General features: G+C 41.8%; 1 protein-coding gene across 50 annotated transcripts in view; it reads left to right on the plus strand.

The window, feature by feature from the left end:
• The window catches only part of RIMS2 (regulating synaptic membrane exocytosis 2), a 919,325-nt gene that overhangs the window by 424,591 nt on the left and 471,700 nt on the right, over positions 1-23,034 (plus strand). For all 50 annotated transcript variants that reach the window (XM_089658335.1, XM_089658295.1, XM_089658297.1 and 47 more), the window contains one exon: positions 5,051-5,964. In XM_089658335.1, the coding sequence (XP_089514461.1) occupies positions 5,051-5,964 (914 nt within the window). The remainder of the gene's footprint in view (positions 1-5,050; positions 5,965-23,034) is intronic.

A 23,034-nucleotide genomic window follows, 5' to 3' on the forward strand; every position in this document is an offset into this window, starting at 1 on the left:
ACACAGCCTCTCCATCACAGAGCGTCCTGAAACGGTCCCCTCTTCACATCATAGCCCCCATTACATAGCCTACCTATCACAGAGTGTCCCAACACAGTCCCCTCTTCACATCAGAGCCCCCATTACACAGCCTCCCCATCACAGAGCATCCCGACACAGTCCCCTCTTCTCATCAGAGCCCCCATTACACAGCCTCCCCATCACAGAGCATCCCGACACAGTCCCCTCTTCTCATCAGAGCCCCCCATTACACATGTTGTCATGGTTGTCATGTCACAGTTGTCATGGTTGTCATGGTTTAGGCGGGCTGATGATCAGCCCGCCTAAACCATGACAACTCATGATGCTGGTCCGGGGCAAACTTAATCCCATGCTCGCGGCATTCCAGGAGAACCCAAGCAACACCCCAGTTGAGGAACATTGGTTTAAAGTGATTATAAAGGTTTTTTATTTTAAATAACAAACTTGTTATACTTACCTACTCTGTGAAATGGAATTGCACAGAGTGACCCTGAACCTCCTCTTCTAGGGTCCTGCGCTGACTCTCTTGGCTTCTCCTCTTCTGTGCCTGCCACCATAGCAAGTCACTTGCTATGGAAGCAGATGTGTGGGAGCAATGACTTCTGTGGCTGCCTCTCTGTCCTTTAAATGCAGGCAGAGAGGAGAGAGCTGCTACAGATGGGCACAGCCTGAGGACTCAGGTAAGTATTTAGAGGAGTAAGGAGGCAATACAGCTAGCTATTGGGACATTTTTTTTTTAAAAAATGTCTTGGCTTTAGAATCTCTTTAAACTTCTTTGGCCGTTGCTTTATTTTCTGATCACATTATTGCTTTTTAAAATGTAAATAAAAATTTACATTTTGTGCTTACATCAGGTCAAATTATAGGTACCACTGTTTTCACAGGACAGGCCCAGTTTTTGAAGTTTTGTCCCTGGAATGGATAGATTGTCATAGACAGAAATCTGTCTTACGGTAGTGCGACAAATGACTTCATGTACATGTCGGTAAGGTATATATAAATCTGCTGCAAGCATCTCTCTTGTGAAGTGAGTTTAAATTACAAACAGGGAAGCTATTTCGAGAAGTTGGGAGAATAATGGAAATGTGTCAGATATCATTTTAAAGAAAATTTTGTTGCAGAACTGTCTCAAAAGATGTCAAACAATAATTACACTTACAACACAATCAACGGCTTACTCCAACAGGGAAGAGGTTTTATTTACCTCCACTTTCCTTACCGCCAATATGACAGTATTTCTTTATGAATTTATCGCAACAATAGCTGAAAGTATTACACATGAGAAGTACATGAATTTGTCACAAGTGTTGGTACTGAAACTGAAAACCAGTGGATTACTGGCATGACCAAAATCTAGTTAATTTATGTTAGCAGGGACATTCAGAAAAACAATAAGTATAGTGTGGTAATACTATTGTTTTATATATATATATATATATATATATATATATATATATAATCTTAAAGCAGAACTGCAGGCAAATCTTTATTTAATAAATAACACTAAAAACAGCGCAAAAATTAAATAAATAAAAATAATCACAAATAAATAAATGTCCGTGCAAAAAAAAAAATATATATATATATAATATATCAAACATAAGTCCTTATTTTCCCAAAAGGATTTTCAAGACAGTGTTCCAAAATGTGCTTCCACCTAATCACCACGTGAAAAATAATATTGACCGCACTCACCAGATGGAGGTGAGTAATAAGCCTCATAGGATATAAGGGATCCTATAGCCCCTCAAGAGGAACTCAAATCACCTTCTTCACCCTGCTTAGATACAGCAATCGGCTCCACTCTACTTCTCCATGGAATCCTCAATAATGTGCAAGGAAAGAAAGGCTACATAGTGTAATACTGCCACTCAATACCATATAAATCCATAGAATAAGGACACTCACATGTTTCAATAAAATAACAGGCCTTGTTTAATAGCCTCAAAGGCTTCAAAGGAACAAGTTTCCAAATTGTAAATATAGGGATCTCACGCTTTAAGAATCACTGTAGAGGATGACCAGCTTTCCACCTCTAAAATGGCCGCTTGAAACGGAAAAGTCGGCGTGCGTTCCAAATACCGGAAGTGACGTAGGCCAAGATGACGGCAGACCGGAAGTGCGTCAACGCGTTTCGCCCCACCCACAGGGCGTTCTCAAGACCATCTTTATTTACCATGCAGTGGGACTGTGCCTGCAGTGCATGGGTTAACTGCTCATTTAGGTGTGAACACAGCTTATACACACCGCAAAATGGTGGTCCCCATGTCCAACAGTGGACACTTGCCTTCCTTCCTTCATGTCCAGAGCCGGTCTGAGGTCAGGAGCAGTCTACCGCACAAGGTTGCTGGACCGTGAGTGGGCAGGAGCTGAAGGGACCAGTCTTGCGCTGGAAGGATTAGGTCAGTATATCTCAGCTCTCTGAACCCCTAGACCAAAATGAGCAGTTAACCCATGCAGTGTAGGTACAGCCCTACCGCATGGTAAAAAAAAAAATGCCTGGAGTTCTGGTTTAACAATAGTTTATGTTAATTGTCAAGTGATGAGCGATTGATAAAAGCATTTATTAAAATCCTTAATTCTTCCAGCTTCCTGTGATGAGTCCAAAAAAGAACGATTATGCCATTGGCCCAAAAACAATTCTTGGCTGCAATAAAGGACTCACCACAGTAAGCTTGGAGAATGTAGCAGTTTCTTACATTCTAATCACACTGCCATTTTGGCTCAGCACACCAGCACCATAATGCGTCCCACTGGGGTGAATGGGCACTAATTGCCCATTTTGTCCTCCCAAAGACTGGAGCACCCTCTAGTGCTTGCTGCCAACAGGCAATGCTAGAGCGAAAATCCCCAGATTGACAGATAAATCTTCAGCCCCGCATCTAATCACATTTTTGGAAAGACTATTTCAGGATTACAGCCAAGGCTGGCTATACATTATACAATTTTCCTTTAGGTTTACCAAAACCATATAATATGAGGTCAAACATAAGCACTTTCAATTTTATGCAGTCAGGCAGGCCCTTGCACTACAGAGTTGAAGGTAAATCTAAAGGAAATTGTATAAGAAAATTGTATCATGTATGGTCAGAATAAATTTAGTTAATCTTAAAAAAATAAGAAAACTCTGCACAAGCGATACTACTTGCATTCAATGAGAAGTGTCCTCTGTGTTGGTGGCTGCTGTCTTAGCTGAAATCTTCAGTCCTCTAATCTTCTTATGCTGTGGGGGTTAATACTACTGCCGGACCTGTCATAGGGACTTGTCTATGCCCGTCCTTCTGCCCCTCCCCCATTAAAAAAACTGTACTACAGCTTCCCTCTATGAAAAGCCCTTCATGAATGGAGGAAGGGGATCTTCATCCATCTGTCCTCCATTCATAAAGCATTTTTCTTTGCTGGAAGCCATAGTATAGCTTTTATATACAAGTCCATCCACAACATTGCCCCCAACTACATCACCAACCTCATCTGCAGATATCACCCAAACCGTCCTTTATGCTTCTCTCAAGACCTCCTACTCTCTAGTTCCCCTGTTACCTCCTCCTACGCTTACATCCAAAACTTCTCCAGAGCCTCTCCAATCCTCTGGAACTCCCTTCCCCAGTATGTCTGGTTAGCTTCTACCTTGTCTGCCTTTAGACAATCCTTGAAAACTCATAATTCATTCAGGGAAGCCTACCCTACCTCCACCTAAGAACTATACTTGAGTCACCTCCATAAGATCATCCCCTGCAGCTATTACCTTTTGTGCCACCTCTCCACCCCCCCTTAGATTGTAAGCTCCATGAGCAAGGCCCTCCAAGTCCTTCTGTATCGAACTGTATTGTAATTCTACTGTCCCCCTTATATTGTAAAGCGTTGTGTAAATTGTTGGCACTGTATAAATCCTGTATAATAATAATAAATGGAGAAGAAGAGTGGAAAGCATGTGCATTATCGACACTCTTCTTGACGAGTTTTTATTTCAGGTCCAGTGGCTGTATTTACCCCTGTAGCACTGGAAGATTACAGCTGCAGGTGTAAAGGGAAGGGTGGGGCAGAGGACTGTAGATTTTAACGAAGAGAGCAGCCACTGCCGCACAGGACACTTCTCATTGAATGTCGGTCCCTTTCCTTGTGCTGATTTTTAAAAAAAAAAATAAAATTTACCTAAACATTAGATTTTAAAGATTTCTTTACCTTAACATTTGTTGTTACAACACAGTTACTCTTGGAATATTAGAAGCACATCCTCAATATCAGTCAGTACGCAGCTGAACTATAACGTACTTGTAATATCCGTAGATATTATTGCTCTCAACTAATGATAAAGGAGATGGAGTTTGTCTTAGGAGCTGTGTTCCATTCCACTACCAACTTGACAAATGATAAAACTTCTTCAGCGAGGCATTATTGCACTTCCCTCTAATCCTGAGGCTTGGTGATAGATTACAGAGAGCTACAACACATTTCACTCAATAAGCTGGAATCGGAGCCTCACCAGTCTGAGCAAAGAAATCTGCAATAAAGATGATTGTTTCAAAGTAGACTGATAGGATAATGCCTAAAATGTTGCCTGTTGTGCACTTATTCCATGTCATGGGTGGTTGGTTGAGTCAAAATGTGACACAGATTAGAAATTTACTGAAAACCAGAGGCAGGGCAGATGTTAACCCAACCTGGTATGAAACTTCTTATTGGTACACCAGGGAGCATTCTTATTGTTTAGTTGTGGAGGCCATGCCTTGGTTGATAATCTGGTTACTCCAGCTTCAACCAGAATAGGTGGTGTATATGAAGTATGTTACTGGGAAGGATCATCAGATGAAAGTACTTGTAAAAAAAAGAAACCTAATGCTGGCTCCACACCAAAAGACAAGTAAACTGCAGTATTTTATTTTTGGGTTCAGATACACCTTAAATCAAATCTGTAAAAACAGGACTGTAACCTCTAAATGGTCTTTCATTGTTCATAATATTTGCAATAGTGCATGTTCAAGACCACATTGTCCACAAAGAGTAACTGCAGTTGTGTTTGATATTGCAGGAAAAGAAGTCCATCCATATCCAGAGACCAGAATCGAAGATACGACTCACGGGACGATATAGGGGAACATTCACAGTATGTTACATCAGACAGCGCAATGCCTAGATCACCATCAGATTATTCTGACCGGCGATCGCCGCGAGGGCCTCAGATGTATGATGAACCTGAGCACGGTGATTACCGGAGAAGTCGGAGGCGTTCTAATGAGTATTCGGTAGATGAGGAGGACATTCAGGACAGGGATGAATATGAGAGACAAAGGCGGGAAGAGGAGTATCAAGCGAGGTATAGGAGTGACCCTAATTTGGCTCGATATCCGGTAAAACCTCAACCATATGAAGAACAGATGCGCATCCATGCGGAGGTTTCACGAGCGCGACATGAAAGGAGACATAGTGACGTTTCTCTAGCTAATACAGAATTAGAAGAGTCTCGGATGTCAATGCTGAGGCTAGACAGACCGTCACGGCAAAGGTCTGCATCTGAACGTAGGGCGGCCATGGAGAGTCAGCGCTCTTATTCTATAGAAAGAACTAGAGATGTGCAGGGGCCAAGTTCTGGTCGACAAAGGAACTCAAATCATAGTCCCCCAACTCCTAGGAGGAGCCCTATTCCTAACGATAGGCCTGAGTTGAGGCGCACTGATTCTTTACGGAAGCAGCACCACTTGGATCCAAGTTCTGCCGTGAGGAAAACCAAAAGAGAAAAAATGGAAACCATGCTTAGGAATGACTCACTAAGTTCAGACCAGTCTGAGTCTGTCAGGCCACCACCGCCCAAGCCTCATAAAACGAAAAAGGGAGGTAAAACACGGCAGATCTCGTTGAGCAGCTCGGAAGAAGAGCTGGCTTCAACACCGGAGTACACGAGTTGTGACGATGTTGAGATTGAAAGTGAAAGTGTGAGTGAAAAAGGTAAGACTCTCAGCTGATTCTATTTCCAGTTGTGGAATTTTACTCACATACATGATTTCATCAGTCTTTTCTCATTCTCTCTGTGCTGTTCTGTCTATCTATCCTGAGAATAACTTGATATGATGTTATGATTGGAGTTGTATCTCATTTTAACAATTATTTGGTATTTGATTTTTCTTTTGGTCTTATTATTGTATCAGAGATGGACAGATCGATTTCAGCTGCAATTTCCTTGGCAGATGGATTGTGCAGCTATGATACTTCGTAGGTTGAATATGATTGGCTGATTTTCTTGAATTTGTAAGAGTAAGGTCACAGTATGCACAGGAAATCATTTATGTCACAAACCCTGATTACAAAGGTTCAGTCAGCGTAGGATTCTATGTGGACAGTGAAAGTTAACTAATACATATTCAGGAGGATCTGGGTTTACCATTTAACTTGGAAATTCACTTGATCCTTCAAATTCACAGTCCAGGCCTGATCAATCTGCTTGTGTATAATTTTAAAATTACTGAAAGAACTGTCTGTGGTTCAAGTAGTGACCAACCAGCGTCCCCGCTTTTTCTTCTAGAATTGAATAAAAAAAATCAAGAGGAGAAGCTAGTTGGGCTCTCTGAAATGATCATGGGTAAAGGCTAAAGTTCTAAAGTAGCTGTAATAAAGGGACCATAAGCATGAGATGGCCATCACCCCATAGTTGCATACCTGAAATTTTTGGCCGGTCGGCCAGTGTTCTCTATTGTTAGTCCAAAGACAAGCACAGTATTGTTTTCTAGTTGATGCAATTATTTTGGCCAAAACTCCGCACAAAAAAAGGTCTAATGATTTTCTCTTTAAAAGTTCATATTTGCATTTTATCATTGAAGTGTATCTGTAGCCAAAACTGTGTCTTTTTTTAGTTTTGGACACATAGGGAATAATTAAATCCCTTATTCTGGGTTTTTTTTTTTTGCTGTCTGCTTACTGTCCTGGAGAAACAATAAGAAATGAGAGGAAATCTCTTCAAACTGACAGCTGTCATCTAATGATGTCCCCGTTGGAGGATTTCCTTTGTTGTCTGTCTTGATGAGCGCTGTAAAATTTGGAATCTCCTATCAATTTCTGTCCCGCTGATATTGGTCTTCAGGAGGAATACCGAGAGTGGACCATCCTAGCAGGGGCAAAGCCTGACAGAAGAGAAGTTCTATCTAAAATTAAAAAAAATGGCTGGAGATACACTTTTCCTGTTACTTTAGGAATACTGAAAGCTGCTTAGATGCATGACGTGCAGGTATCTGGAGGTTCCATGCTACCTGAAACTGTAGGGATTTTTCCTGATCAGAACATCTGAAATTTAGGTAAAGTATAGGATGTAGAAAACTGCTGATGTTATGTGGAGTCATTTCTAAGTTCCTGTACTGGGTACCACTCAACAGATTTCCGTATTCTTAAAGTGACACGGGTTTTGCTGCAAACCTGTTATTTGCCTACATATTCCTGAATATAGTCAGTTTAAAGCAGTTCTTGCACCCCAAGCAAGATTTGCTAATTTAGTGTGGGCTCCTTACCCCTTGATAAAATGTTCCACTAAATTGATAAAATAAAAAACTGTGGAGGGAAGTTTGGTTATTATACTTACCTTACCCCTGACTGTACTGTTGTTGGTGATGCCACCATCCATTCTACAGGATCCCATGGAATGCTGGGTGGCCCAGCTCCTGCAAGATAATTTTGCAGCACAGTGCCGGACCTACTTTTTGCAAGATCTGGGCTACTTAGCCTTCCCTGGGATCTCGCTGGAAGGGTGATGATGCCTCCCTTGGACCAAGGCCAAAAGGTATATCAGCTAACTTACAAACACACACACCCCAACCACACACACATTTATTTTCTTCTCAGTGCTACTTTTTAAGGGGAGAGGGTCTTCACTAATTAAGCAAACCTTGCTATTATAATGTAAGGTCTGCTCTAATTTTGATCACCCCATACATGTCTACAGAAGATATAAACAAGGAGATATCAGCGAGCGCTACCTCAAAAGACAGCCGCTAGAACACCAAAAGGCAACCAAGAAAACCTTCCAAAGTAAGTTTCAATAAAATAGTTGCAGCGCTAGAACAAGGTATACAATATTAATGCGTATATGAATTAGAAATAAATAAATAAATTGCAATATCTATATATAAAGTGCATTAATATATATAAAGTGCAAGGTATGTCCCAAATAATATTGCAAAACGTGAGGATCTCATAAGATCACAATCAGCATGTATGGGTATCTGATCCGGGGGTGACAGATGATGTGTCTGACTAAGCAAAGTGTGCACTCACCAGAAGCGCGCTTTAAACACGCATGTGAGATTAATCCTGTCTCATCAGATATAATCAGGTCATCTGCTCCCAGGTCAGGCCAGGTTCCTATACACCACTAGGTCCACCTTGAACAGGTGTCACAGCGTCTGGTCACATCTGTGTTAGATTCTCTGGGTCCCTTGGTATGTATCACTGCCTGAGGTCACCTCTAAAATAGGCTTTGCGAATGACGGCACTTACAGGGAGAGCCCAATAAGGGACACCACATAGTGTGATACTGTTTAAGGGATAGCTTTATTCCATAGAAAAACAGGTGTATAAAATGATAAAATAATAAGGACACTGGCCATAAAATTCAGGTGGCATGACGTCTGGATGCTGTAGCCCCCCTGGCCGCTGGTGGCCATCCTGAATTTTATGTAATATTATTTGGGTCATTTTTTCACTATTACAGTCACCATATGGTGATACTATACCTTGCACTTTATATATATTAATGCACTTTATATATATATATATATTGCATTTTATTTATTTATTTCTAATTCATATATGCATTAATGTTGTATACCTTGTTCTAGCGCTGCACCTATTTTATTGAGAAGTCTACAGAAGAGTTGGAAGATAAAATTTCACAGTTGGATCATTTTCTAACAACCACTGTCTCATACCTATGGGTTCCTTGAGTTTCCAGATAATAATTAACTGGGATGAGCTTGCTCTGGTTGGTTTGCACATTACAATAAAAAAAAAACAGCACTACTTACGGTACTTTGGGTTCTAAATGCTATATGATTATTGACCATTCTAAGCCCCAGCTCATACTGCTGTGACTTATCTACGACACATAAAGTCGCATGCCAAATCAAAACACATTAATTTCAATGGATGCCATCTTGATCAATGTGACTCAAGTGTCAGCGACAAAAAAATGGCACTACTTTTTCTGCGACCTTGGTGGCACTTGTGTGCCATAGGCTGCAATGTTAAATCACAAAAGTCTCAAGGGAATGTGCAAGCAATTCGCAAGCAAGTCACACAATTTTGGGGTCGCAGCAGTGTGAACTGAGCTTTAAAGGTAACTTTGAACACTGTAATGATATTTAGTTGTATGTTTAGAAAACTTTCATACAGACATCCCATTGGCCTTATTTAATGCTGTCTTTAAGTCTAATATTCCATTGCAGCCAATCAGAATTCTACTAACATCAGACCTGGACAAAATGAATTCCGATTGGCTGCACTTAAGAATTAGCACTCTTTAAATAAAGCCTTTTACATGTTTCTGGATCTGCCTTGAAATACTGCAGGGTGCATTGTGCAAAGTGAAAAAGTCTGTAGGACTCTAGATCCTTTTTTATTGGCCATTACTGCATTTTCTTTCAAGCCAAAGAGGTACTTCAAAGTACAATGATCTACAACAACCCACAGAATCTAATCACAGATCAGCTTTTGTTATTTTTGTTTTCTCCATTGCTTGTTTTTAGAGATTAAATCAGATTTTTTTTTATAGTTTGCTGCACTTTGCACATCACTATGGCTCTTTGCACTGCCTTACTTGATAATCTGTCCTAACGTAGTGAGGGTAATGAAGCAGATGATTGTGTTACTTTTCTTCTTTTATATTGTCTATATAGATGTTGATTGTGGAAATATGTATTTGTTATCCATTTTAAATTGTAGTTGCTGGATTTTTATTACATAGTTCTTTGTTATTATATTTTATTACCAAGTGTTATTTTTGTAGAGAGAAAATCGGTACAGTCCCCAATCTATGCTAACAGACTGGATGGAGGAATCTCTATTGCCGTGGGCAGTGGTATTGCCAAACTATGACTGTAAATAATAGGATGCAGTCACTGTTTGGCCAATAATTTAACACCTGGCTCAGTTTATTTTTAAATCAACTTTTGTCCTCTTGCAGGGTCACATGGTTCACATTTCAGTCAATTCAGCAGGAATCAGACAAAATTTTAGCCGTCTATGTGGTCCTTTGAATAAACTTTAAAGAAGAACTCCAGGATTGTGTTAAAATCTCTACAATAGCCATATGTGGATACGTCAGCAAAACGGCTCTGGTGATTTTTTCTATTTTGCACAAAATTCACTGTTTAAAAAAATCAGTGATGGCATTTTTTTTCCAGCTTCTTTTTCTGTCCTCGGGCTCTAATAGGAGGGATCTCAGAAGCGGTGACAGAAATTCCTGTTGGTATTCGTTGCTGTTCACTGAGACTACAAATCCCATCATACCCTGGTATTTAGAGTGGGCGGGACCATAGGTGTGTGTGTGCGGCAGATCTTTGTGCTACTCATAGGACACCACCCACATACAACTCTTCTACTACTTTTACATTTTGGGGATGGATGTGACACTATACATTATCCCCACAGTATCGAGAATGGGTGGCAGGAGATTTTTGTAACTTGCAGGCATAGACAAAGACTCCTGGTCGTTCAGTGAGCTCATAGAAGGCAGGACAGACCAGGCGTTTCCTGGCCCAACACTAGCTATGCAGCACAGTGGACAGTATGAGATTCCCTGGTCTGGCCACTACAGCCAGCAACAACGTACTTGCTGCATAATGCACTACAGGGGGGAATGTACAAGACTGGTGGCTGGGGGGATAAAGAGCACATCAGCCACCGGTCTTGTGAACAGGATATGAGGGGGGCAGAGTGCATTTCAAACAAAGAATGCTAGATTTCTCACTGGAAAGAGGACTATTTACCAGAACATCAATAATTTCTTGAAAGGTATGGAAGCACTTGTATCTGTACATATAAAAAACATTTTTTCCTGGAGTTCTGCTTTGAAGCTGTCAGTAAATATTGTTTAAATATAAGAGGCATGTGTATTCTTACTGGTGTCCTTTGTGTATTTCTTCTGGATCTGTGCAGTAATACAACATGGCAATTTGTCTCTGTGAAGAGTCTTCCTGTCATAAGGACCGGTGACTGCTGCTCTCTCTGTTTGTGCAGGGTAACTGGTCTTGTATCCACCCCCTCCTGTAGTTGTTTGTAGGCAGCTGGTAGTGGGTGAAGCCTGCAGGATCCCTCCCACTGCTCTGCTCTTTGCAAAAGGTATGTGTATCACAGTTGTGATGCTACCACTACAAAGTAATATCTGGGTTTGTAAAGGCAAAGGCAGATATATATCCGTTTTTGCTTTGTCAGCCTTAATTACCCTTACTTCTGCTATATCCTATCACAGATAGAGCTCTGCAAATCCACAGACGCTACTACACTGTTAGCTCAGTGCTTTTGGTCCTTATGTTCTAGACTTGCAGTCTTTGTTCTTTTAATAAATTAGTTTATATTATGTAGAATGCAACAAGCAGTAAGGGAACACCAATAAGTGGGCTGGGACATTAATGGCTCCAATGTGGACATGATTGGGGTCTATGGTGGGGATATCATGACACTGAAATCTGCTAAAAATATTCACTATATTGCCAAAAGTATTGGGACACCTGTCCAAATCATTGGTATAAAATCAAGTACCTAGGCATGCAGACTGCATCTACAAACATTTGTGAACGAATGGGTCGCTCTCAGGAACTCAGTGAATTCAAGCGTGGTACCGTGATTGGTTGCCACCTGTGCAATAAGTCCATCCGTGACATTTCCTTGCTACTAAATATTCCACAGTCAGCTGTTAGTGGTATTATAACAAAGTGGAAGCAACTGGGAACAACAGCAACTCAGCCACGGAGTATTAGGCCACGTAAAATGAAAAAGGGAGGTCAGTGCATGCTAAAGCGCACAGTGCGCAGAAGTCGCCAACTGTCTGCAGTGTCAATAGCTAAAGACCTCCAAACTTGTGCAATGCAAAGTGTCGGATGCAGTGGTGTAAAGCACGCTGCTACTGGACTCTAGAGCAGTGGAGACGTGTTCTCTGGAGTGACAAATCACGCTTCTCTGTCTGGCAATCCAATGGACGTGTCTGGGTTTGGCGGTTGCCAGGAGAGCGGTACTTGCCTTACTGCATTGTGTCAAGTGTAAAGTTTGGTGGAGGGGGGATTATGGTGTGGGGTTGTTTTTCAGGGGTTGGGCTTGGCCCCTTAGTTCCAGTGAAGGGAACTCTTAAGGCATCAGCATACCAAGACATTTTCATGTTCCCAACTTTGCGCGAACAGTTTGGGGATGGCCCCTTCCTGTTCCAACAATACTGCGTACCAATGCACAAAGCAAGGTCCATAAAAACATTGATGAGCATGTTTGGGGTGGAGGAACTTGACTGGCCTGCGCCATTCATGGCCTCAACCTGACAGAACACCTTTGGGATGAATTAGAGCAGAGATTGCGAGCCAGGCCTTCTCGTCCGACATTAGTGCCTGACCTCACAAATGTGCTCCTGTAAGAATGGTCAAACATTCCCATAGACACACTCCTAAACCTTGTGGACAGCCTTCCCAGAAGAGTTGAAGCTGTTATAGCTGCAAAGGGTGGGCCAACTCAATATTGAACCCTACGGACTAAGACTGGGATGCCATTAAAGTTCATGTGCTTGTAAAGCAGGGCTTAAAATGTCAAGTCCTGAGCTACTAGCCAGGCCTTAAGAGTTACTTGCCACCAACAAACGCACACAAACAGACACCTGTACACACACACAGACATGTACATACACGCACACACACAGAAACATGTACACACATGCACAGAGACACATGTACACACACACATACAGACACATGTACAAACACACAGGCACGTACAGAAACGCATACACACAAATACATGTACATACACAGAAATACACACGCACAGACACATGTACGTACATACATACACAGACACATGTACATACATACACAGACACATGTACACACAGACACATGTACATACACACACACACATGTACAGATACACACATGTACATACACACACATGTACATGCATACACAGACACACACATGTACATACACACACACACGTAGTGATATTTCCTTTAGAGATCCCCTGTATAAAAGCCAGTAACACAATTTTCTGCTTCTGTTATCCTCCCTATTCATTCCTAAATCATTCCTTAGGCCCCGTATACGCAATCAGAATATCGTAAGAAAAATGCCGCTTTTAAAGCGATCGTACGATAATCTAATTGTTAGTACACAGCAATCGTCCAAAAAAATAGAAGGGACAAGCACAAAAACTTTTATGGTACGATACCGAATCTTACGATTTTCACTTAACTAGTACAGTAGTTGTCCGAAAATACAATACAAATACATTATATTCTTCTGAAATGTAAATACAGTGAGGAACAGAAGTATTTGAACACCCTGCGATTTTTCAAGTTCTCCCACTTAGAAATCATGGAGGGGTCTGAAATTCACATTGTAGGTGCATTCCCACCCTGAGAGACAGAATTTAAAAAAAAAACAGGAAATCACATTGTATGATTTTTAAAGAATTTATTTGTCTTGCACTGCTGAACATAAGTATTTGAACACCTGAGAAAATCAGTGTTAACCTCCTTGGCGGTATGATTCTTTCCGATTTTTTGTGCTGAAAGCGGTACCATTTTTTTGCATGGAAATATGTAGTTTTTTATTGTAGGCTGTAATTTTTAGGAATAACTCACTGAAATCTGTACGAACAAGAGTCTAGTAAACATCCCGGGTATGATAAAATTTAAAACACAAAATCATAAATTATAATTTAATAAATAATCATAAAAAATAATAATATAATAATAATAAATTTAATTCAATAATATAATCAAACCAAAAACACTGAAATTTGAAATACAGAGGCAAATTCGCACATCGCTAAGCAAAGTCGCAAAATCGTTTTCAGTGTCTGATGACGAATTTCCCCACGAATCATTATCACTCAATTCTGCAAGTGGTTCTGATTTACTATCGCTGTTCTCTAGCTGGTCTAAAACCGCTTTTGACGTAAAGGGATGCTTTTTGGACACCATGGACTTTTCTAAGTTTCCAGGCAGAAAGAACAGTCAAAATGCAGGCAGGGCACAGGACAAAGCAGTAGGGACAAAATGTATGTGAAATGCATTGAAACAGCAATGTTTTACTATGTAATAATCATTTTTAAAAAAATGACATTTTTTAAAAATGTCAAATTTGCTGCCGGTTCCGGTGCCTGTACGTCCCGACGTCACAGGGACCGGAACGCAGAAGCCAGATGCCGGCATCGGCCGGAGGAGATGGCCGGGGACGCTGCAGGGGACACATCGTGGGAGCGAAGGACAAGGTAAGTGCTGCAGGGACTCCCTGAGCAACGCCGCATGGTAAGCCCAAGTGTAGCTCGGGGTTACCGCTTTTGGTACTGAAACTTTACCCCGAGCTACACTCGGGAATACCGCCAAGGAGGTTAATATTTGGTACAGAAGCCTTTGTTTGCAATTACAGAGGTCAAATGTTTCCTGTAGTTCTTGACCAGGTTTGCACACACTGCAACAGGGATTTTGGCCCACTCCTCCACACAGATCTCCTCTAGATCTGTCAGGTTTCGGGGCTGTCGCTGAGCAACACGGAGTTTCAGCTCACTCCAAAGATGTTCTATTGGATTTAGGTCTGGAGACTGGCTAGGCCACTCCAGAACCTTGATATGCTTCTTACGGAGCCACTCCTTGGTTATCCTGGCTGTGTGGGAATGCACCTACAATGTGAATTTCAGACCCCTCCATGATTTCTAAGTAGGAGAACTTGCAAAATCGCAGGGTGTTCAAATACTTCTGTTCCTCACTGTATATATATATATGAAATATATATTACTGTATAAGCTCACCAGTTCTTAACCCTTGACTTCTTTTTTTGGGGTATGCTAAAAGAGAAGGTATCCTCAATGAAAATCACAGATATGAATCACCTGAAGGAACGCATCATGAATGAATGTGCTCAAATTAATGGAAATGTGGAGTTACTGCATCGGGTTCATGTGAATCTTGCAAAGGGCATGGAACTTTGCATCACAAATGGTGGAAATCACATTGAAGATGTTAATGAATAATATTTCAATTACATAAAATGTTGAAAAATTGTTGAAAGTATGCATTTCGCATATGTGTCCAGACTTTAGGGACACCCTGTATACTAGATTTTAGTATAGGCATCTGCTTTCTTGGCCATGCTTCTATCACAGTGCATGCTGAAGCTAGCAGGGGAAGTTAAGTAAACGCTGATTTTAGAGGCATTGGTAAGTAACGCACCCATCTATCCATAGTAATATCTAGCTTAAATTAGACATCCATTAAGGGTATTATGGTACAATTAAAAATCAGTATTTTAATAGAATTTTCATTTAGGCATTGCTATAGTATGCCAGTCCACACCACTCCCATTTTTTTGCATTGTAAGAAACCCCTAGGGGCCTGTTTACACTAGCAATGCTCCCTGAAGAGCAATTTGCATTCAGATCACTCTTCATCCAGCATTTGACAGGTGATGAGAAGGCATGGTTTCACCTCCTCACGGCTAGCTTTAACCCCTTGATGCTCACACTAGCACATTGCAACAGAATACATTGCAGGCAGTTGCAGCATGCTTGCAGAGAGGCCCCATTCGCTTGAATGGATGGAATGAGATATAATTCTTTCCAGGAAGCAAAGCATGTGCACATGTGTTGGGGTTTTACTGCCCCATCCGCTAGCATGAGCAAGCCCTTATTGTGGTGCACGAGAGGAATCCCCAGACATGCCCATGGCAGGTTCGTAATCTGATGTAAAAGATCAAGACTTAATGCAGGCCATAAACGGGTCAAAAACCAGCTATTTAAAAAAAAAAAAAGAAAAATCGGTCGTTCAATAGGCCGACGTTACCACCAATGGTAAAAAAAATCGGCTGATTTTCATCCCGTCTACGGCCGGCATTTAATTACTTCTGTCCCTTGCAGAGAGCTCCGCTATTATATTTGACATACATTAGATACATTGTTGCAACCTCAATGCTTTTCATATAAAATATAATAGCGGACTGGAATTCTTCTTCTTTTTCTTCTTCTTCTTTTTCTTCTTCTTCTTTTTCTTCTTCTGGCAGGTCATGGCTCATGCGCAGATTTTTTTATCGGTAAAACGATCAGCCGATTTGCCCATCATTGCCGGGAAAATTGGCAGATCGGCAAAATCGGCCGATTTTTTCCCAACTTTACTGATAAAAAAATGTGCCAAAACCCCGAAAAACGTCTGACCAATTAACCAACTAACGGTGCGATAATCGGCCGATTTTTTTTTTGTCTGAAAAATTGTCCGATTTTTGACCCGTCTATGGCCAGCATAAGGGTAGCCATACATAGATTAAAATTCGTCCGGTTGAGCAGGGACTGGCCGAATATCGATCCATGTATGGGCAGGTTGGTTGTACAGAAGTCGATCTATTGATCAACTTCTGTACAACTAGAATTTCGGGTTTTTCCTAAACAGTCAGTGCCACCGGCTGCACTGATCAGTGTATTCTGATGGCGGGGAAGGCTCTCTGCTGTCACAACACAATAGCACAGCAGGAGTGATTTGAATCATTGATGTAAATTGAGTCTTTTTTTTTTTTTTCATTCATCATGTTGGTTGAACTAAAAAAAATGATTAATATATGACCAGCCTAAGGGGTTTCCTATAGCCACTAGTCAGGTTTAGATTTAATTTGTAAAGTATGCACACGAGGATCTACCCCAGCACATTCTTCAGGGAAGTACACTCCCAGTAACCCCGTGAGGTTTTGTCTAGATTCTTGCCGTATTGGCTTACAGAGAACTCTTGTCGGTGAAGGGAAATTGAGTGAAGTTTCTGATTTTAGCACAGTAATCGTGTTCACCGCATAGCATTAATAGCTTATTGATGGGATTCCCTTGTTGCAGCAATTGTTCTTTAATATTTTGTTTGCCCCATAAATGATAATCCTGGAATAATGGAACATATAGCGGTTATTAACCTATCTGCATTGTTCAAAGGATGGTCTTAAATGAACCAATTTACCCGTGCGGGAATGGAGATTTTTGTGCTGATTCACTAGAAGCTTTCAGCTCTTCAAATAATTTTTTCTCCCACAGTGAACAAGGCTGCTAAAGTGCTATACCCCATTAAGCAAATGTAATATTTGTCTGCTAATTTGTAATGTGAGATGTACATTTAAATCAGGTTATTGACCAGTGATCCTCTAATGTCCTCTAGTTTATTACAAGCGGTTACAGTTAACTACAATAGATGATTTCAGACTGCTATAAATTAAACAGAGATGAATAGTGGCCTCCTGAAGAGCAAGCCTAAAGCTAGCCGTAATTGGGATATTATAGACCTGTGATACAAATGGGGGGGGGGATTTACTAAAACTGGAGAATGCAAAATCTGGTGCAGCTCTGCATAGAAACCAATCAGCTTCCAAGTTTTATTGTCAAAGCCTAATTGAACAAGCTGAAGTTAGAAGCTGATTGGCTGCCATGCAGAGCTGCACCAGATTTTGAGTGCTCCAGTTTTTGTAAATCTCCCCCCAATGTATCAGTAAAATAAGTTCTAAAACGGCCTTGAAGTACAATTCAATTTTGGATAAAAAAGGGAAGGGTTAGAACACAGGAGGTTGCCTGCTCATGCAAAGCGTACCGTGATTGGATGAGATGGAAGAGCCTGATACCACCACCCTGCCTCTTCACCTTATCCAATCAGAGAACACTCTGCATTCATTCAGAAAAGGCAAAGAGTTTTCTGATTGGATAAGGTGAAGAGGCAGGGTGGTGGTATCAGGCTCTTCCATCTCATCCAATCACGGAAAGCTTTGCATTCATTCAGGAAAAAGCAAAGCATTCTCTCAATGGCAGCCATCTTCCTGTGTTCACAATGCAGCTGGGAAGCTGCTCGGCACGGGACCTAGAAGGAAGTGGAGATCACTGGAGTAGCGATGTCTACTTCAGTGATTTTCAGATCCAGGTATGATATATACATGGTTACATTTAAGGTGGACCAATGTAACATTGTATAAAATATTCTTACCTGGAATTCATCGTTATCATTCTCTACTGTATCCAAAACTTTAAACAATTGTTAGCTGGAGTCGCACTTTAACTGTTATCACTTTGTTTCCCCACTGTTTGCACTGTTGGGTGTAGCATGTAGGCTATGTAGGTAAATCTGCCAGTTTGAATTTTGGGTGAAACTCCTCTTCATTGTTGAATGGTTTGGTGTTCATAAATAACTAGATATGTCTTTTTAGGGCAAAGAATAATTTCAGCAAATGCTTCCGGTATAGCAAGAAGGAGCTGACAAAGTGCCCTGGAACTGCCCCTTCTTCCCCTAGTTCTGCATGTGTAGGAATGTGCAGACACTTTTCTGTGCAAGGTTTGTACTGTTGTGTTTAGCCATTTTCAACATTTGAGCTTTTTTCAAGTTTAATATAATCAATTTCAAATAGAATTGGTGGGCCCTGGGAATAGGACTGGGGGAAGGGCTCGACTCGTCTGATTGGTGGTCTTGGTCTCTGCGCACATATAACAGTATTATGAATACCACCTTAGTGGAGGCTGGATACAAAGTACTTTCCAGATGGTACCTGTTGTTGGATCGCATCTCTAAAATGTACCAGGGGACTGCCCCTTTGTGCTTTAGGGGGTGTGACCAGCCCACTATGATGTTTCATACCTGATGGACCCAGGGGCGGACTGACAACTCATGGGGCCTCCGGGCAATAGGGGATCATGGGGCCCCTGTGTCCTTGCCCAAACTCAAAAAAGCCTATGAAAAAGGTACCAGGGGCATCTCATGTGGCCCGCTACTGACCCCGGGCCCTCGGGCAGTGCTGAGTTTCCAAATGGTCAGTCCGCCCCTGGATGGACCTGTACTAAAATATGTCTGTTTTGGGTGAAATTTCACAAACTGATTTATACTGTGACCATGTGAATATAGTGAAAAACCCCAGAGTGGCTCTCCTCAGTGAGCCTGTCAATGATGTTACCAAGCACACGGACACCCTCATCTACTTTGTTTCCTGAGGAAAAAATCACTATACTAACTGCCTGGAAGAAACTAGTAGTAGATTTAGCTGTTATGAAATTTAAATTGACGTGGATCATGCTAAATGACAAGCTGGTCAGCATATTGAAAGATAGATCATGTAGGTTTGAACGTGTTTGGGATCCCTGAATCAAATACCTCCAACCTCCCAATTGATTGCAATGTGTGGAAAGGAGAAGTTGGCTTTTGGAAGGACTTTCTGGCTCTCCCCACCCCTTTTTTTTTTCCCTTCTCTTTCTCTTTTTTTTTTCCCCTTCCTTGTTTTTCCTCAGCTACTATGCTATGGCTCTGGTATGAAGTATTCTGTATCTCCACGACCCGCGTCAGCTGGCCAGTGGGTTGTGGGAATGTTGAAATGCGATCTCTTCTCAGGTCCCCTGTTTAGGGTTGTTCTACGCCTTGGCAGGGCAGTTTGTAACAACATTAAGATTATATCTTTCCATTTTATTTTCGGACAAATGTTTAAGATGTCTTGGAGTAACTTACTGCTCTCTATATTTCGGCATTGGTATTTTGCTATGTTCCATCTGCGTTGTGGGAATTTATAATTTACCTTTTGATATCGCAATTTGCGTAGGATTTGTATACTCATATTACACTCACCAGCCACTCTATTAGGTACACCTGTTCAATTGCTTGGTAACACAAATTGCTAATCAGCCAATCACGTGGCAGCACCTTAACGCATTTAGGCATGTAGATGTTGTGAAGACGACTTGCTGAAGTTCAAACTGAGCATCAGAATGAGAAAGAAAGGGGATTTAAGTGACTTTGAATATGGCATGGTTTCTGGTGCCAGACGGACTGGTCTGAGTATTTCAAAAACTGCTGATCTACTAGCATCTCTAGGGTTTACAGAGAATGGTCCGAAAAAAGAATAAATATCCAGTGAATGGAAGTTGTATGGATGAGAATGCCTTGTTGATGTCAGAGGAGAATGGGGAGACTGGTTGCTGCAACATTCAGATGGTAGGGTCCATCCTTCCTTGTATCAATGGTTCAGGCTGGTGGTCGTGGTGCATATTTTAGTGTGGGGGATATTTTCTTGACACTAGCAAGGTGTACCTAATAAAGTGGCCGGTGAATGCATAATAATACGATAATAAACATATTGAAACAAAATTGGTAGGCCTTTCACAGTACTTGAGGTAGGACTTGTGGGTGGGACATGCTGGTCAAAGGAGGAATTGTGGGTTGGGCACACTGCTTCCTCAGGGCCATACCGGGGACAGATGCCACCTGAGGCAGCTATTTTTTGCTAATTGTCATCCCTTCAATAAAAGTGGCGGTCTCGGGCAGCTCTTGCTTCACCGGTGTGCGTGCACCAGCAGGCAGTCAACTCAGTGATACAAGGCCAGTTAAAAGTGCAGGCTCAGTGTCCCTCAGTAAAAGTGCATGGCCGCTGCACCTGTCATACAAACAGGCTCAGTGACTGGCACGCTGTGCGCACTGATGATGAGCTCACATTGCTGACAGGCTCTGCATCACTGAAGGGGCTCAACTGCTGTGCCTGTGTATGTGACAGGCAGGCAGGGAGCTCATTTACACGAACCCTGGGATTTTATCACAGAACTACAAAAGCTACAATTCCTGGGGAAATTGTGTGAAGTGTTCTTGCCTCCACCAGTAGTCTACAACTGTAGTGGACGGAGTAACTGAGTGGAGTGGCTTGAGTAACTGTTGTGCAGGGGCGGACTGACAACTCATGGGGCCCCCGGGCAATAGGGGATCATGGGGCCCCTGTGTCCTTACCCAAACTCAAAAAAGCCTATGAAAAAGGTACCAGGGGCATCTCATGGGGCCCCCTACTGACCCCGGGCCCTCGGGCAGTGCCTGAGTTTCCAAATGGTCAGTCCGCTCCTGCTATTGTGTGGTTGAAGTGGCTGGAGTAACTGTGAAAAGGTCAATGGGCTGCGTGAGTTGCAAACAAATGGTCATATTGTGAAAACTATCAGGACTATGGCTTCGCCGTGGACATTTTTAGTGGCAGCGGGGATAGCTGAACGTTTTGATATAAGATATGTGTAGGTGGGCTTGAAAATGAGGGAGTGATGGCAGTTTAGAAATCATGTCCTGATTTTTCAGCGCACACTCTAGCTTTTGTCAGCTCCCACTCTAGTTTTGAACATTCCGCCATTCATTCCTATGGGACCAATTTCACCACAAAAACGCCGATATTTCGTGAACCATGTGGCGAAACGTTCCACAAAGTACAGAATTTTCTGGCGTATAAGACTACTTTTTATACTTAAAAATATACCCCAATAATTGGGGGTCGTCTTATACGCGGGGTATAAAATGTGAACCTTGAGTTTGTTTGGGTCAGGCTGGCTGGATGTGTGGTAATACTGTACATACAGTATACCGTGCTGAGCCAAGCTGGCTCAAAACAAATGTCCCTATGACAGATTAATTTGTCAGCCAGCTGGATGTGCGGTATATACAGTATACTGCGCTGAGCCAAGCGATTTCAAAACGTACCGGTACGTCCCTACTGTAATCAGCCCTCTGGATGCGTGTATGTACGGTAGCTGCGGCTACATATAGTATACACTTGGCCAATCACGGTGAGTGATGTATTCTACTAATGAATACAAAGCCTGCTCGGATTGGCTGAGCCAGAGAAGTGGGCTATTGATGTCACAACCTTGGCCAATCCGAGCAGGCTTTGTATTCATTAGTAGAATACATCGCTCGCCGTGATTGGCCCAGCGTATACTGTATGTAGCCGCAGCTACTGTACATACACACATCCAGCGGTCTGATTACCGTAGAGACGTACCGGTACATTTTGAAACAGCTTGGCTCAGTATTCTGTATTTGACCCATATGATGACTGTCTTACAAATGTATCACAAGATGTCATTCATGAACTTATGATGTCAGAGGATGAACATGAGGATTTTGAAGGATTTTAAGTACTGGTAAGTCATAACCATTTCAATTAAAAAATCTGATGTTTTTAAATGGTGTTGCCTCGGAAGGAGGGTAGTCTTATATGGCGAGTATAGCCCAAACCTATGTTTTAACTGGAAAATTAGGGGGTCGTCTTATACACCCAGTCGCCTTATACGTCGGAAAATACGGTAATAGCACACCAATCGGGAACAATCCACAAGTTTCGGTATATTACTGTCTATGTAGTGTGAAAACTTTGGGAGGCGTTAGGGTGCTAAATTTGGCTATAATAATACGAATATATATGTGAGATAACAGTAAGTGGTCTTGCCATGTAAGAAAACTTAATTACAGACTTCCAGTATGGACATCCTGGCCTTAGTTTCACCTCCCCATGTACCTCCCTTAGGGCCACCTGAGGCAGACACCTAAATTGTCCTCATTGGTGACTTGGCCTTGTTCCTTGTAATGCAACCGCTAATGCTCCAGTGTATGGAGGAGGCAATAGTGGATTCAGAGGGATATACTTGGAGCTAGGATACACACTGACCTGCATATTCAAAAGTTCAGAACGAGGGCCTGAAAGGGCAACCATTTTAGCATTTAACTAGTGGGCAGTGAGGTGCAGATACAATGTCAGTGTGAAAATAAAACCTACCCAATGAATAGACTGTATCCCCTAATTCAATTAAGAGATGTATTAGGGTCATTACTGACCTTCTTTTTAATATAGTCACTGCTTGGCTCTTACACTGACCCACTGGCTTTAATATCTTTTGATTCATTGAGCCAGAATAAGTATGCAGACCAGAAAAGTCAGAGAATAGTAATAAGTCCTAATCTGCATACTTCTCTTGGGTCAGTTACTTCAAACCGAACTCCAGGCAAATATAAAAGAAACAAATGAAGCCAGCTCTGTAATC

Source organism: Staurois parvus, unplaced genomic scaffold (genome assembly GCF_062004578.1).
Source record: "Staurois parvus isolate SC_StPar_1 unplaced genomic scaffold, SC_StPar_1.0 ptg001062l, whole genome shotgun sequence".
Taxonomy (NCBI): domain Eukaryota; kingdom Metazoa; phylum Chordata; class Amphibia; order Anura; family Ranidae; genus Staurois; species Staurois parvus.